A 20,397-nucleotide genomic window follows, 5' to 3' on the forward strand; every position below is an offset into this window, starting at 1 on the left:
TTTTCTATAATTCCTGAGTGGGGAATGGTATCAAAGGCCTTGGCCAGATCAAGGCAGGCTGTATGAACCATCTTGCCTTCATCCACAGCTCTGGTGACTGACTCAAAGAAGTTGACCAAGTTAAGCAGGCATGATCTACCCTTCACAAAACCAAACTGTATGGGATCCAGAGTTTGGAGATTCTCTATAACCTTGTTTATTAGATCCATGATGATGCGCTTCACAGCTTTGCATATCAGACTCGTCAGGCTAATGGGGCGATAGTTTTCAGGGTCTGTAGTCACTCTTTCTTTGTGGAAAGGGAGGACTGTAACAGTGCGCCATTCGGTAGGGACAAAGCCTGAGGTGAGGCTGTGATTGAACAGGGCAACCGGGTGAGGTGCCAGTTCACTCTGTAGTTCATTTAGAACAGAGACATTGATATTGTCAGGTCCCATAGAAGCTGTATTCTTGGCCTTGGACAGTGCTGTTTTAACCTCTGCAGGAGTAACACTGGGTGTCTGGCAATCTATTGGTATTGTGACTGGTCCTATGGGGGGGGAGGGGCAAAGTTGGCACTGAATCGGTCAGACAGTATATTGGCAATATCTGTTGGCTAGGTATAGAAGTACCATTGTGCAGCACCTCAGAGCAAATTTGGGTATTGCTGTGGAGATTCTTTACATAACTATTGAATAATATATATATAATATTATATTACAAGTCAGGACATGATATAAAAATTATCAAATAAGAAGAGAGTGGGACTTTGGATGCAGATACCCAAGGAGAATAACAAGTTTATACAGAACATTATCAACCCTGGGATCACTCATTACCAATAGTACAAAAATAGATATGGGAAAACCAGATATAGTAGTCCATAAAAAGAAGACAAAAGTAGAATTGATAATTGAAACTATTATACCCAGTGATTATAGTGTCTTACATACAAAGTCATAAAATAAAATACCAGAATTTGTAGGCAGAAAAGAGGGCTCTGTGGAAGAAGGATACCCAGACAGTTCTAATAGTAGTAGGAGCAATGGGTATCAAAATTTACAGTCATACTTGGGTATACTACTGACTCATGCAACTCCATATTAATTACATGAGTCAGTTCTGAGCACATTGCAGGTGCTGAGAAAAGCACTTCTGGCTAACATCAAAGATTGAAACAATATTAATTTCATGAACTTTAATCATACTTTTACTTAGAAATGGGGTCCATTCCTGTCATAGTATTAAAAAGCCAGAAAACATGGAGAACTTAAACAGGGTGAAAACATTATATTCATGAAGTAGCAGCAAATATTCTAAGAACTAAGCCGACATGGGAATGGAGAACAAAGATCCTTCTGATAGGAATGATGGCAATTATGGGTATACAAAATAGAAAAGAGGGGGATGGAATTTACTGGAGGAAACTGGCAAAGGAGCCAAGGAATCAGGAGCAAATAATTAGAGAGGGTACAGTAATAGAATGGGAAGATGCCAAGAAGACATTTGGACTACAGGCTAGAGAATGCCTTCGCTATTACGGGCTGAATTCAGAGTATAAGCAAAGAGAAAGGGGTAGGGGGATCCTAAGGGAAAGCCCTGCACTGGTAGAATTTTCAGTTGAATCTAGAATAGAAGCTGCTGCTAAAAAAAGGGATAATTAGTAGGGCATATAAAATATTTGGAAAATAACTATAGGAATCAGAGTAGGTTAGAAAAGTTTGGGTGGGAAGAGAGACTGGATAAACAATTCACAAAGAAACAATGGGAGGACATATGTATGGCTCCCAAATATGCAACAATGTGTAGAAGATTTAGGATTCTTGCTTGGAAGTGTTTAAGTAGGTATTGTTTATACCCCAAGAAAACTCCAAAGAATTTTCCCTCAGGTAGATGATAAATGTTTGAGGTGTGATGGCTAAAAAAAGGTTACTTGGTACATATGTTTTGGGATTGTAATGAGTTGGCAGACTTTTAAAAACTCCCTAGAGTACTCTGTGAGAAATATTGGATCAGCAAATGGGTATAAACTAAGGAAATTATGTTTTCAAGTTGAGATACAGGATCTGAATTGCCTACACATGGTAAGGTTTTATTAAGTTTAATTCTAGTGGCTACCAAAAAAGCAATTATTAGAAATTGGAAATCAAAGTCTAAAGCAACCATACTTGAAGTACTGACTGTTGTAACAGAGATAAAATAACCAGAAGTGAGATCTTTAGAAAAGGGAGCAAATTACATATAAAAAATGGAAATTGTGGGAACAATACATGCAGACTAATGTTTTGCAGGAGGAGTGAGGTTTAAGGGAAGGCAGGAATTGAGCAATGTATGTAATTCTGGACTGGCTGTACTGTACAAAAGAATATATGCGATGTATAATGTTTGCAACTGTGAACATATCAATATGGTTTGTTTTCTTTTATATAGATATAAGTTTGCCTGTGTCACAAGTGACAACTCAATAAAGCAATTAAAAAAAAAATATATATATATATATATATATATATATATATATATATATATATATATATATATATATATATATTATATGTTTCAATCAAGAAATCAAACATATAATAGTGTGAAAAAGAAATTCAAGGAGTTTTGGTGGAACAACAAAAGAAAAAGCCTGCAGTAGGAAAAACTAACACTGACAAAGGAACAGGGTGGTTTGAGACTTGGAGATCTGGAGACATACAAGGCCAAGCAACTAAGATTAATGCATTTAATTCAGTGCATGGAATAGATGCCCAGATGAAAACAGGTGATAGACATAGTGCCAAATGAAGTAATGACAGGATCATATGTGGACATTTGGGCAGATCTAGGAAAGGAATATAAAAAACATTAAGTGCAGCACTATATACATAAAAATACTAAGCAAGTTTTTATGTTAAAGGAAGTTAGATTTATATACAGAAAGACACAGAAGAAAAGATAAGGAGCAGGTGGAGACAGAACAAAGAAGTGAGACTACAGGAACTGATGATAAAGGAGATTAGGTAATAAAATGGGATGACTCTAGAGGAATTTTGGGTTACTGAACTCAGATCAACTTACATGTACAAGTTTATTCTTACAACATATAAATGTCAAGGTTATATAACAACTATGTAAAACCCTGAATAGTAGATTTTATAATGAAGATCACAAGAGAAACAGGAGAAGAGTACCAAGCAGCGCATAAAAGGCAATACTAGATTTGAGAAGTCAGTACAGTATAACGGAAAAATAATATGAAGTGAATGAATGATTAACTAAAGGTATTACATAGGACATAGTGGAGGGAAATGTGTCTTTATCCTAGATATGCAATTAAAAATCAAGAAAACATTGAATTTTTGCATGGAAATGTATACTCAAATATTATAGACCCTTACAAGAGTTGTAAAAATATTCCCACAGACAAGAGTTATATATTGGAGATGTTCAGAAAGAGGTTCTTGGGAGTATATACTTTGGGAATGTATGAAGTTGCTTCAGTGCAAAAAGGACTTTAATAATATGCTAAGTTGGAAAATAATTTAATCTTTGTGCAGACATGCTTTTGTTGAATGGTGTAAATAGCACATACTAAAAAGATAAAATAATTGTTCATTTTAGTACGATAGTGGCTATGAAAGCAATAACTATTAGAAACTGGAAAATCAAAGACAAACCATTAGTGCGACAGGAGAAAAAGATGATTACAGAGATTAAAAAATGGAACTGAAAACTATTAAAGATCAGAAACAGAACCCCATAGTAAAAAAGGTCTGCACTGGATTGAGTAATGGAAACTGAGCTTAAAGAGGATATTGACATGGAACAGACTACTGAAAATTTACATCTATTTAATAAAAGTAGACTGCAATACAATATATTGGGCTAGTTGTCAAGATTTGTAATATAGTGAAAATAAAACATATGATCACTTGGAAATTCCTGATCTCAAATTATATTATAAGTATTATTTTGTGCGTTTAATTGGCTTTGTTTAAGGAACAATATTAAATCAGAGTTGATAAGATTAGCTAGAATAGTTAATTGTGATATTTGAATGTGCATGCTTAACAATGGCAAGTTAATAAAAGATGAATATACGCAATGATTGACTGACATGAGGCTAGTTTACTAATACTGTCTAAACATGCAACTGTAAAATGGCTGCACCAACAATCAATGCCAAAATAACAAGTGCACCATGCATGGGACTGCACAGTATGTAAAAATTAAAATGTGGTAACAAATGAAAGTATTTACACTGCATGAAAATAAGAAAAGAAATTCTGAATTGTTACTAGACGTAGGGAGATGTAAGGGAAAGCAATCTCAGGAAACGCACATGAATTTGGAAGAAATGTGATAAGGTAACTACATGGAAGAAACAGGGACTTTTTAAGGACAGTAAATGAAGACAAAGATATCAATAAATAGTGAAGAAATTATATTTAGTTCCTGATGGGAAAGACAGAATAGTACACAGCAAAACCATGCATCACAGATCTTCAATGGTGATTGCCACACAAAAAAATCCCAGTCAAGGCCAAAATATAAATCACTGACAGAAATATCTTTTTAAGAGCAGCATTAAATGAGGAGACTGCTGAACATGTCTTCTAATATGCAGAAGACATCATGGTTGTAGAAGGGAGAAGTTTGGATATGCCTACCTAAAAAGATTAAAATATTTATTTATATAATTTAACATATGGGCTATATGCACACCTGGTAGACAGAGATGTCAGTTACCAAACAGAGATTACGTTTGTAAACACCTTTATTAAATTACCACTTAAGAGATATGTAAACATACATTAACAAAAAAAAAAAAAACATATTTACATTTTTTTCCATTTACATACATTATACAAACATCTTTTTCATTTGTTTCAACTATCATTAATTCAACATTACATACATTGCTGAACTCCTGCCTTCAATTAAACCTCACTCCTCCTGCCTTCAATTAAACCTCACTCCTCCTACTGAAAGTTATTTTGCATGTATTGTTCTCATATTTTCCATTTATTTCTATGTAATTTGCTCTGTCTTTTTTCTAAAGATCCCTCTTTCCAGTTCTTTTACCTCTTTTATAATATTCAATACTTCAAGTATAGTTGGTTTAGACTTTGATCTTTGATTTACATTTTCTAGTAAATGCTTTTTTGGCAAGCAAAAGAATTAAACTTAAGGCCTAACTATGTCTAGGCAATTCAGAGCCTGTGTCTCAACTCAAAAAGAATGGTTTCCTTAGTTAACAGCAATTTGCTCATCCAATATTTCTGACAGAGTACTCCTTAGGGAATTTATTTTTTAAAACGTTGACTGATTATACCCACAAAACATAGGTTCCCCAGTTACGTCCTTCTTCCTCTTCATACCTCCAACATTTGCTATCTACCCGAGGAAAAATTCTTTGAATCAGTTTGGGGTATAAAAGTACTAATGCAAACACTTCCAAGCAAAGATCCTAAACATTCTACACTGTTGCATACTTGGGAACCATACATACATCCTCCCATTGTTCTCTTGTAAACTGCTTTTCCGGTCTCTCTTCCCAATCTTTTCTACACCTCTCCGATTGATTCTTATAGTTATCATACAATATTGTACATGCCCTACAGATTATCCCTTTGACAGCAGCTTTTGTTCTAGATTCAGCTAAAAACTCTACCAGAGCATGTCTTTCAATTAGAACTACCCATCCCTTTCTCTTGGCCTGTACTCTGCTATTAATCACTGGAAGGGAAGGCAGTCTCTAGCCTGCAGTCCAAATATCTTTTTGGCCTCAATCCCACTGCATTACCTTTCCCTTTCTGTTTGCTCCCAATACCTTGGTTCCTTTGCCACATTTCTCCAGTAAATTCCAGCCCCCTCAAACAGAGATATCTACGTTTGAGGCAATTTGGAAAGGGAGCTACACGCAAATAATATTATGCACCATTGGCTTCCTCTGTCAGGATGGAAAATATTATATTTTTGGTCTATATTATTTAATTGTTTAGATTCTATTACTTATGTTATAACTATACATACCACATGCTGTACAATTTGTCTTGTATGTTCATTTCATATACTGCTCGACTTTGTGAGAAGTACTTTTGTTTGGCTTTATGTTTTACTTTTTAACTGCAGTTCCTGGTGTGAAGTAACAGTTCTTATATGTTGGGAGCAAGTGGTTGCTAAACCACTGAGCTCCGATGCAGTTTTTTGGTTGGTTTACTGAAACCTGCTTGACTTATCCTTCAAAACGAGTTGTTTGCTGGTACTAAGGTCATACTGTGATAAAAGTGGAACTATTTGCTGGTGCTTTGGCTTTGTTTGGCATTTGGAGTCGGTATTCAGAGTCATCCCAGCTTCTGAGCTGATAAAGCTGATTGATGGTACAAGTAAATATGCTGTCGGCAGTCAAACTTAGCATCTGGTATGCAGATCTCCATTTACGAAGACTTAGTTTGCTGACTGACTGACTGCTCTTCTGAGACACTCTGAACTTTTGGCTGTGGATTAGTGTTTTCGAGGTGGGGTGGAAATACTCATTGATTGAATAGACTTTACATTTTGTTTTTCAGCTTGATACTCCCCTACTAGCATTTCAACTGTTACACTGATAATCAAGTCCATGACTAAGAATGGCTATTTTGTATGGATGGATTATGTCACTGCTTTTATATCGGATATGTACTTCAACAATTGTTACATCATGGTCTGGTCATCGGATTAGTTGTTTACAATGTAGTAAGTGAGTGAAGCTATTTACCATTGTTTTTACTAGCTTTGCTTTGTTTGCTCTTAATGTAGGTCTTCCACATATTTTTCACTGGAGATTTTTTTTTTTTTTTTTTACACTTGAATAATTGATTTCATTAATTGTTATTCAATTTTTTTTCCTGATAGAAAGGGCTTTAACAAATAAACACTAGAATAAACTTGAATTTTTTATTTTAAATTTTAGTTTTATTAAAGGATTTATTTAATAAAGCAAACCTTAGTCTTTCTGATTAGTGCAATAAAACATTTTATATCTACCTGTATTGCCACCAACTCAGCAAGATAGAATGCAATGTTGTTTTACCATCTCATCTGAAGGATAGCATGCTCAGGAGTACAGCTTCTCCTTTAATGGAATGCAAAACAAAGCTAAGCACATGGCCTTGAAATAGAACTCACAGCTCTCCAACATTTCTACCATTGATAAACGCTGGTATAATTCTCCTGAACTTCAGCTCAGAAAATAGAATTTTATTCTTTTAATAATCATAAATCAGTGTCCCCGAGAATGTCTTACTCAAGCTATTCCAAGCTCCAACCACTGGATCTCACAACTTGGATTCAGTATAAATATGGGGCACTGACGAGTTACCTGAACAGGAAAGATCAAGCATCAAACAAAATCATTTTTTTTTTCCTGAAGGAAAGTGTTAGAATACCTGCTGAGTAATATGAATCTTCAGCTGAGATTGGCAAGGAAAGACAGGGAGACACAATATTAGCATAGGCCTTGCATCTTTTACAGGAGAAAAATAAACAGCATCAACATGAGAATTCCCAAATTAAGTCAACTTGTGGTTGGCCCATACCTCTCAAGATCTTTGCTATAATTCTAGGCAAAGCCAAAAATAATGGGGAGGGAGACAGATGCCCAAAATTGGGGATAATTTTAAATATTATTCCAACTCACTTAAAAGGTTAGTAGAACAGGATCTGCATCGATGTGCCATTTTCTGAGCAGTAAGACGTATGAAATTCTAATATCTTGCATTACAGACTGAAATTCTCAGCTGTTCATCACAAAAAACAAATATTTTATAAGAGACAGGGCAAAAATAACAGGCACAATCAGACGTTTTGCAAAATCAGAGACATTTGAGAGATATGGTTCAGAGTTGTAGAGGTGTGAAGTGCCATCCAACCACTGAACAGCTGGGCAGGCATCACAGTCAGGGAAGTAGAAAGAGGACAATAGTGGTCATACATCTACAGGTTAACTGCCATAAGCAGACTAACTGTGGAATCAGCAGGAATAAGGACAACAGAAAGAATACTGAACTACAAGAAAAAAAAGACAAGTGAATTTTCCATTAATGTCACAGAAACCTGCTCCATATGCTCCGTTACAACTACCATGACATTTCACCTCCAAAGTCTGACTGTAAGACAAAGACCAGTCTCCTGTACTTAGGAGAACTCTTTAATGAAATGTATGCAGTCTTGTGCTTGAACAAATCATACACATCAAATGCCTCTCCGTGGCATCTTAAATCACAAAATGGTCATTGCAGTGACAAATTTCAGATTTATATAGAGATCATGCAACTGGCAAAGTGGTGACCTTCACTGTCTTCGAAAAACCCTTTATATTAAGCATGTAGACAAAAAGAGCAGGTCTCTGTTTTATTTATTAGCTGTTGGGGGGAAAAAACATCAAATACTGACTGCTAACTATTGCTATCAAAAGCACCGGAAACCTTTGCTAGCTTTATTTGTTGTTGTTTATCTTTCGGCTTTTTCCCGGTAAGGGGTCGCCACAGTGGAACTCCGGTCCGCTAATGATTGGCAGTAAATTTTAGTATTATACAGTAAAAAACATCTTGCTCTTTAGCAGACAACAGTATTTATGTTTATCTTCATTAAGATACTGACTAAGCTAAATTAATGATGCATTGTTTTCTTCCACTCTTTTCGGGTAATTTTTTACATTACCGACAGTAACCTCATTCTGCTTACCTGGAAATAAAGTCATTTGATAAATTTGACAGTGTGAAACACAGACATACCTGCAGTGAGCACATGTCCCAGAATAACCTCAGATACCACTTCTGCACCGATTCCAGCCCTCTTCAGTGCTTCTTTAATGACAGCAGATCCAAGTTCATGGGCAGGAAAGCTAGATAAGGCACCAGTGAATGAACCTGCAAATGAAAGTACAAACAGACCCAGACTTAAATGCAGAAATAAAAGGATAACTGGTGCAATATGAATTGTAAACACCACCTCTACAAGAACCTACAATAAATTATCTATTTTTCACAGCCATCATGAAGCAGGAAGAGAAACCAAAGATAACAGCAAAGGCTTACTTCATGACATATTTGCAGTCTTATAAAATGACTGCGGTCTCAGCTAGCTATAGGCACAAATGGATAATGCTCTAAATATGGGCGAGACAACCCACAACTGATCTGCAGCCTAAGTCATGGAGGAGCTACTAGGGAAGGCAGCAGTAAACTGCCAATGCCAGCTTGCCCATCCTGGTGGGGGTGGAAGCTGCTGGATCCACTGCATTGGTAGATCCTGGAGGAGGCAAGGAACACTGCAGCAGGTCACACACACACACACACACACACTGCAGCAGGTCACACACAGACACTGCAGCAGGTCACACACAGACACACACACACACACACACACACACACACACACACACACACACTGCAGCAGGTCACACACACACACACACACACACACACACACACTGCAGTACATTCACACACACACACACACACACACACACACACACACACACACACACAGCAGTACATTCACACACACACACACACACACACACACACACAGCAGTACATTCACACACACACACACACACACACACACACTGCAGTACACTCACAAAGCAAACACACACACACACTACAGTAGGTGTCACACACACACACACACTGCAGTAGGTGTCACACACACACACTGCAGATCACATGCTGCAGATCTCACACACACACTGCAGCAAGTCACACACACACACACACACACACACACACACACACTGCAGTAAGTCACACACACACATACTGCAGCAGGTCTCACACACACACAGCAGCAGATCACACACACACACACAGCAGCAGATCACACACACACACACAGCAGCAGATCACACACACACACACAGCAGCAGCAGATCACACACACACACACACACAGCAGCAGCAGATCACACACACACACACACACAGCAGCAGCAGATCACACACACACACACACACAGCAGCAGCAGATCACACACACACACACTGCAGCAGATCACACACACACACACACTGCAGCAGATCACACACACACACACTGCAGCAGATCACACACACTGCAGCAGATCACACACACTGCAGCAGATCACACACACTGCAGCAGATCACACACACACTTGCAGCAAATCACACACACACACACTGCAGCAGGTCACACAAACACATTGCAGCAGGTCACACACACACACACACACACATTGCAGCAGGTCACACACACACACACATTGCAGCAGGTCACACACACACACACACATTGCAGCAGGTCACACACACACACACACACACACATTGCAGCAGGTCAAACACCACACACATTGCAGCAGGTCACACACACACACATTGCAGCAGGTCACACACACACACACATTGCAGCAGGTCACACACACACACACATTGCAGCAGGTCACACACACACACACATTGCAGCAGGTCACACACACACACATTGCAGCAGGTCACACACACACACATTGCAGCAGGTCACACACACACACACACATTGCAGCAGGTCACACACACACACACACACATTGCAGCAGGTCACACACACACACACACACATTGCAGCAGGTCACACACACACACACACACATTGCAGCAGGTCACACACACACACATATTGCAGCAGGTCACACACACACACATATTGCAGCAGGTCACACACACACACACACACATATTGCAGCAGGTCTCACACACACACATATTGCAGCAGGTCACACACACACACACACATATTGCAGCAGGTCACACACACACACACACATATTGCAGCAGGTCACACACACACACACACACATTGCAGCAGGTCACACACACACACACACACACACACATTGCAGCAGGTCACACACACACACACACACACACACATTGCAGCAGGTCACACACACACACACACACACACACACACACACACATTGCAGCAGGTCACACACACACATATTGCAGCAGGTCACACACACACACACACACACACACACACACACACACACACATTGCAGCAGGTCACACACACACACATTGCAGCAGGTCACACACACACACACATTGCAGCAGGTCACACACACACATTGCAGGTCACACACACACATTGCAGGTCACACACACACACATTGCAGGTCACACACACACACATTGCAGGTCACACACACACACACACACACACACACACACACATTGCAGCAGGTCACACACACACACACACACACACATTGCAGCAGGTCACACACACACACACACATTGCAGCAGGTCACACACACACACACATTGCAGCAGGTCACACACACACACATTGCAGCAGGTCACACACACACACACACACACACACACACACACACTGCAGGTCACACACACTGCAGCAGGTCACACACACACACACACACACTGCAGAACACACACACACACACACACTGCAGAAGGTCACACACACACACACACACTGCAGAAGGTCACACACACACACACACACTGCAGAAGGTCACACACACACACACACATTGCAGAAGGTCACACACACACACACACACTGCAGAAGGTCACACACACACACACACACACACTGCAGAAGGTCACACACACACACACACACTGCAGAAGGTCACACACACACACACACACACTGCAGAAGGTCACACACACACACACACACACTGCAGAAGGTCACACACACACACACACACACACACTGCAGAAGGTCACACACACACACACACACACTGCAGCAGGTCACACACACACACACACTGCAGCAGGTCACACACACACACACACACACTGCAGCAGGTCACACACACACACATTGCAGCAGGTCACACACACACACACATTGCAGCAGGTCACACACACACACACATTGCAGCAGGTCACACACACACACACATTGCAGCAGGTCACACACACATTGCAGCAGGTCACACACACACACATTGCAGCAGGTCACACACACACACATTGCAGCAGGTCACACACACACACATTGCAGCAGGTCACACACACACACACACACACACACATTGCAGCAGGTCACACACACACACACACATTGCAGCAGGTCACACACACACACACACACATTGCAGCAGGTCACACACACACACACATTGCAGCAGGTCACACACACACACACACATTGCAGCAGGTCACACACACACACACACATTGCAGCAGGTCACACACACACACACACACATTGCAGAAGGTCACACACACACACATTGCAGAAGGTCACACACACACACACATTGCAGAAGGTCACACACACACACACATTGCAGAAGGTCACACACACACACACACACACATTGCAGCAGGTCACACACACACATTGCAGAAGGTCACACACACACACACATTGCAGAAGGTCACACACACACACACACACACACATTGCAGCAGGTCACACACACACATTGCAGCAGGTCACACACACACACACTGCAGCAGGTCACACACACACACACACATTGCAGCAGGTCACACACACACATTGCAGCAGGTCACACACACACACTGCAGCAGGTCACACACACACACACTGCAGCAGGTCACACACACACACACTGCAGCAGGTCACACACACACACACTGCAGAAGGTCACACACACACACACTGCAGAAGGTCACACACACACACTGCAGAAGGTCACACACACACACACTGCAGAAGGTCACACACACACACTGCAGAAGGTCACACACACACACACACACTGCAGAAGGTCACACACACACACACTGCAGAAGGTCACACACACACACACACACTGCAGAAGGTCACACACACACACACACTGCAGAAGGTCACACACACACACACACACACACACTGCAGAAGGTCACACACACACACACACACATTGCAGCAGGTCACACACACACACATTGCAGCAGGTCACACACACACACATTGCAGCAGGTCACACACACACACACACATTGCAGCAGGTCACACACACACACACATTGCAGCAGGTCACACACACACACATACATTGCAGCAGGTCACACACACACTGCAGCAGGTCACGGTCACACAGTGCAGCAGGTCACGGTCACACAGTGCAGCAGGTCACGGTCACACACTGCAGCAGGTCACGGTCACACACACTGCAGCAGGTCACGGTCACACACACACACACTGCAGCAGGTCACGGTCACACACACACGCACTGCAGCAGGTCACACACACACGCACTGCAGCAGGTCACACACACACACGCACTGCAGCAGGTCACACACACACACACACTGCAGCAGGTCACACACACACACTGCAGCAGGTCACACACATTGCAGCAGGTCACACACATTGCAGCAGGTCACACACACACACACATTGCAGCAGGTCACACACACACACACTGCAGCAGGTCACGGTCACACACTGCAGCAGGTCACGGTCACACACTGCAGCAGGTCACGGTCACACACACACGCTGCAGCAGGTCACACGCTGCAGCAGGTCACACACGCTGCAGCAGGTCACGGTCACACACTGCAGCAGGTCACGGTCACGCACACACTGCAGCAGGTCATGGTTTCACACACACTGCAGCAGGTCATGGTTTCACACACACTGCAGCAGGTCATGGTTTCACACACACTGCAGCAGGTCATGGTTTCACACACACAGACACACACACACTGCAGCAGGTCACACACACTGCAGCAGGTCACGGTCACACACACACTGCAGCAGGTCACGGTCACACACACACTGCAGCAGGTCACGGTTTCACACACACTGCAGCAGGTCACGGTTTCACACACACACACATACACACTGCAGCAGGTCACGGTCACACACACTGCAGCAGGTCACGGTCACACACACTGCAGCAGGTCACACACACACACACTGCAGCAGGTCACACACACACACACACTGCAGCAGGTCACACACACACACACTGCAGCAGGTCACACACACACACACTGCAGCAGGTCACACACACACACACTGCAGCAGGTCACACACACACACACTGCAGCAGGTCACACACACACACACTGCAGCAGGTCACACACACACACACACTGCAGCAGGTCACACACACACACACACACTGCAGCAGGTCACACACACACACACACACTGCAGCAGGTCACACACACACACACACACTGCAGCAGGTCACACACACACACACACACACTGCAGCAGGTCACACACACACACACACACTGCAGCAGGTCATACACACACACACTGCAGCAGGTCATACACACACACACACACACACACACACACACACACACTGCAGCAGGTCACACACACACACACACACTGCAGCAGGTCACACACACACACACACTGCAGCAGGTCACACACACACACACACACACTGCAGCAGGTCACACACACACACTGCAGCAGGTCATACACACACACACTGCAGCAGGTCACACACACACACACTGCAGCAGGTCACACACACACTGCAGCAGGTCACACACACACTGCAGCAGGTCACACACACACACTGCAGCAGGTCACACACACACACACTGCAGCAGGTCACACACACACACACACACACTGCAGCAGGTCACACACACACACACTGCAGCAGGTCACACACACACACACACACTGCAGCAGGTCACACACACACACACACACACACACACACACACTGCAGCAGGTCACACACACACACACACACACACTGCAGCAGGTCACACACACACACTGCAGCAGGTCACACACACACACTGCAGCAGGTCACACACACACACTGCAGCAGGTCACACACACACACACACTGCAGCAGGTCACACACACACACACACACACACTGCAGCAGGTCACACACACACACACACACACTGCAGCAGGTCACACACACACACACACACACACTGCAGCAGGTCACACACACACACACACACTGCAGCAGGTCACACACACACACACACTGCAGCAGGTCACACACACACACACACTGCAGGTCACACACACACTGCAGCAGGTCACTCACACACACACTGCAGCAGGTCACACACACACACACACTGCAGCAGGTCACACACACACACACTGCAGCAGGTCACACACACACACACTGCAGCAGGTCACACACACACACACTGCAGCAGGTCACACACACACACACTGCAGCAGGTCACACACACACACACTGCAGCAGGTCACACACACACACACACACTGCAGCAGGTCACACACACACACACACACACACACACACACTGCAGCAGGTCACACACACACACACACACACACACACACACACACACACTGCAGCAGGTCACACACACACACACTGCAGCAGGTCACACACACACACACACACTGCAGCAGGTCACACACACACACACTGCAGCAGGTCAGTCACACACACACTGCAGCAGGTCAGTCACACACACACACTGCAGCAGGTCAGACACACACACACACTGCAGCAGGTCAGTCACACACACACTGCAGCAGGTCACACACACACACACACACACACACACACACACACACACACACTGCAGCGGGTCACACAGACACACACACACACACACACACACACACACTGCAGCAAGTCACTCACACACACTGCAGCAAGTCACTCACACACACTGCAGCAAGTCACTCACATACACCGCAGCAGGTCACACACACACACACTGCAAGTCACACACACACACACTGCAAGTCACACACACACACTACAGCAAGTCACACACACACACTACAGCAAGTCACACACACACACACACACACTACAGCAAGTCACACACACACACACACACACTACAGCAAGTCACACACACACACTACAGCAAGTCACACACACACACACTACAGCAAGTCACACACACACACACACACTACAGCAAGTCACACACACACACACACTACAGCAAGTCACACTACACACACACACACTACAGCAAGTCACACACACACACACACTGCAGCAAGTCACACACACACACACACTGCAGCAAGTCACACACACACACACACTGCAGCAAGTCACACACACACACACACTGCAGCAAGTCACACACACACACACACTGCAGCAAGTCACACACACACACACACACACACACACTGCAGCAAGTCACACACACATACAACGCAGCAGGTCACACACACATACAACGCAGCAGGTCACACACACATACAACGCAGCAAGTCACACACACACACACCGCAGCAAGTCACACACACACACACTGCAGCAAGTCACACACACTGCAGCAAGTCACACACACTGCAGCAAGTCACACACACACACTGCAGCAAGTCACACACACACACTGCAGCAAGTCACACACACTGCAGCAAGTCACACACACACACTGCAGCAAGTCACACACACACTGCAGCAAGTCACACACACACTGCAGCAAGTCACACACACACTGCAGCAAGTCACACACACACACACACACACTGCAGCAAGTCACACACACACTGCAGCAAGTCACACACACACTGCAGCAAGTCACACACACTCACACACACTGCAGCAGGTCTCACGCACACTGCAGCAGGTCTCACGCACACACACACTGCAGGTCTCACGCACACACACACTGCAGGTCTCACGCACACACACACACTGCAGCAGGTCACACACACTGCAAGTCACACACACACACACTGCAGCAGGTCACACACACACACACTGCAGCAGGTCACACACACACACACTGCAGCAGGTCACACACACACACTGCAGCAGGTCACACACACACACACACACACACTGCAGCAAGTCACACACACACACACACACTGCAGCAAGTCACACACACACACACACACACACACTGCAGCAGGTCACACACACACTGCAGCAGGTCACACACACACACACACACACACACACTGCAGCAGGTGTCACACACACACACACACACTGCAGCAGGTGTCACACACACACACTGCAGCAGGTCTCACACACACACACTGCAGCAGGTCTCACACACACACACTACACACACTGCAGCAGGTCTCACACACACACACACACACACACACACTGCAGCAGGTGTCACACACGCACACACTGCAGCAGGTGTCACACACGCACACACTGCAGCAGGTGTCACACACGCACACACTGCAGCAGGTGTCACACACGCACACACTGCAGCAGGTGTCGCACACACTGCAGCAGGTGTCGCACACACTGCAGCAGGTGTCGCACACACTGCAGCAGGTGTCGCACACACTGCAGCAGGTGTCGCACACACTGCAGCAGGTGTCACACACTGCAGCAGGTGTCACACACACTGCAGCAGGTGTCACACACACTGCAGCAGGTGTCACACACACTGCAGCAGGTGTCACACACTGCAGCAGGTGTCACACACACTGCAGCAGGTGTCACACACACACACACACACTGCAGCAGGTGTCACACACACACACACTGCAGCAGGTGTCACACACACACACACTGCAGCAGGTGTCACACACACACACACACACACTGCAGCAGGTCTCACACACACACACACTGCAGCAGGTCTCACACACACACACACACACACACTGCAGCAGGTCTCACACACACACACACACACTGCAGCAGGTCTCACACACACACTGCAGCAGGTCTCACACACACACTGCAGCAGGTCTCACACACACACACTACACACACTGCAGCAGGTCTCACACACACACACACACTGCAGCAGGTCTCACACACACACACACACACACACACACACACACACACTGCAGCAGGTCTCACACACACACACACACACACACACACACACTGCAGCAGGTCTCACACACACACTCTGCAGCAGGTCTCACACACACACACTCTGCAGCAGGTCTCACACACACACACTCTGCAGCAGGTCTCACACACACACACTCTGCAGCAGGTCACACACACACACTCTGCAGCAGGTCACACACACACACACTCTGCAGCAGGTCACACACACACACACTCTGCAGCAGGTCACACACACACACACACACTCTGCAGCAGGTCACACACACACACACTCTGCAGCAGGTCTCACACACACACACACACACACTCTGCAGCAGGTCTCACACACACACACACACACACACTCTGCAGCAGGTCTCACACACACACACACTGCAGCAGGTCACACACACACACACACACTGCAGCAGGTCACACACACTGCAGCAGGTCACACACACTGCAGCAGGTCACACACACACACACTGCAGCAGGTCACACACACACACACTGCAGCAGGTCACACACACACACACACTGCAGCAGGTCACACACACTGCAGCAGGTCACACACACACTGCAGCAGGTCACACACACACACACACACACACACACACACACTGCAGCAGGTCTCACACACACACACACTGCAGCAGGTCACACACACACTGCAGCAGGTCACACACACACTGCAGCAGGTCACACACACACACACTGCAGCAGGTCACACACACACACACTGCAGCAGGTCACACACACACACACTGCAGCAGGTCACACACACTGCAGCAGGTCACACACACTGCAGCAGGTCACACACACTGCAGCAGGTCACACACACACACACACTGCAGCAGGTCACACACACACACACACTGCAGCAGGTCACACACACACACACACACTGCAGCAGGTCACACACACACACACACACTGCAGCAGGTCACACACACTGCAGCAGGTCACACACACACACACTGCAGCAGGTCACACACACATACACACACACTGCAGCAGGTCACACACACATACACACACACTGCAGCAGGTCACACACACATACACACACTGCAGCAGGTCACACACACATACACACACTGCAGCAGGTCACACACACATACACACACACTGCAGCAGGTCACACACGCATACACACACACTGCAGCAGGTCACACACGCATACACACACACTGCAGCAGGTCACACACACACCTGCCAATCAGGTCTGACACTGCAGCAAGATGACTGCATGTGTGAAAAGCATGCATGAGCCACTGGGTCAAACAATGCAATCCCTGCCTTAGTTGATAGTGTACAGTACAGCAGCAATAGGGGTAGCTGGGGCTAAGGTATATTAAATAACTCCACAATTGCCTGGATGATGATCTAAAATATAATGGAGCTAAAAGTCAGCATGAGCTGAAGAGAAAAATTAAAAAGTAAATCAAAAGGTCTTGTGTTGAAGACAGCTGTCACACGAGACAGTATCAGCAGAGGAGAATCCCAACCAGTATGTGGAAAGGATAGTAGCAGGACAAGGAAAATTACCTACATTTTGCACTTAAAAGCCTGGAAGAACCATGAGGTCATTGGTGACTTCACTTGTGGGAAAAAAATTCATATTACAGACTGTATGAAAGACATGCACAACATTTCAGACAACAGGCACACACATATATGAATCAAAAGAAAACAGAGGAAGCAGTCACCCTCCATAGTACCCAGAGTGCAGGTGGGATTCTTTTTCTCGTGTAGACATTAGCAGTAAGCATATAAAGAGACTCTAGTTAGACACCTCAGTATTTGCTCACTTGGAAACAAGATGTCCAACTTGTACTACCGTATAAAGACTAAGGGCCAGATTCAGGAAGCCTCCGTGTAAGAGTTATAACTCTTACACGGAGGCTGCAGTTAAACTGTGTGATGTCAGCATGTCATGCATATGCATGAGGTGCATGAGGCATGCTGAATCACACTAGTAACTCTTACACGGTCCGTGTAAGAGAGTAGGGGGCGTGTCTGTAGGCTAAGCCCCGCAAGCGGACACGCCGAAGACTAGAATGGCTGAAAGTAAACAGCCATGAGAAAGGCCATGAAAATGTGAATAAACACACTACACAACACATGCCCCGATAGACCATCACTGTATAAAGTGAAGAGATGTTATAAAATTAAATTAAAACCTTTTATTTTTTAAACCCCGTGAATGTTTGCTACTGTGTGCGCCAGGCGCTGGTGTGCTACTAGCGCAATCACAGTTAGCAGTCAGTGGAAAAGGATATAAGAACTAAATATGCAAAGTAAGCCAAGAAATAATAGCTTAGCGGTAGAGTTGCCGGCCTAAGAGTAGGTAGGCAGGGTACGAGCCCCTACAACAACCTTTTTTTTTTGTAAATAAGCACTAAAAGCCCCCTGACAGTATTGTACAATGTAAATGTATTCCCTTTTGTAAAATGGAATGAAATAGAGCATATATTTTGAAGTAACATAAGAATAAAAATAGTCAGAAATGTACTGATAGCTAAGCTGTTGTGAAACAGAGTGCCTGTAGCTGAGTAGTGTTTCAGCTGCAAACTGCATGCCCGCTGCCAAGCTGCAGTTAGACAGACTGAAACTGTGTGCAATTAGCTTAACATGTGTGTCAGTAGCCAATTAGGATGCAGTTAGCTTAACAAATGCTTGAGCA

General features: G+C 44.7%; 1 protein-coding gene across 1 annotated transcript in view; it reads right to left on the reverse strand.

Moving 5' to 3' along the window:
* Positions 1-20,397, reverse strand: part of ACAT2 (acetyl-CoA acetyltransferase 2) — a 386,443-nt gene that overhangs the window by 313,253 nt on the left and 52,793 nt on the right. The window contains exon 2 of the mRNA XM_044069684.1: positions 8,742-8,876. Within this exon, the coding sequence (XP_043925619.1) occupies positions 8,742-8,876 (135 nt within the window). The remainder of the gene's footprint in view (positions 1-8,741; positions 8,877-20,397) is intronic.

The sequence above is a fragment of the Protopterus annectens genome, chromosome 1.part0 (genome assembly GCF_019279795.1).
Source record: "Protopterus annectens isolate FY-2018-M chromosome 1.part0, PAN1.0, whole genome shotgun sequence".
NCBI classification, from domain to species: Eukaryota; Metazoa; Chordata; order Ceratodontiformes; family Protopteridae; genus Protopterus; species Protopterus annectens.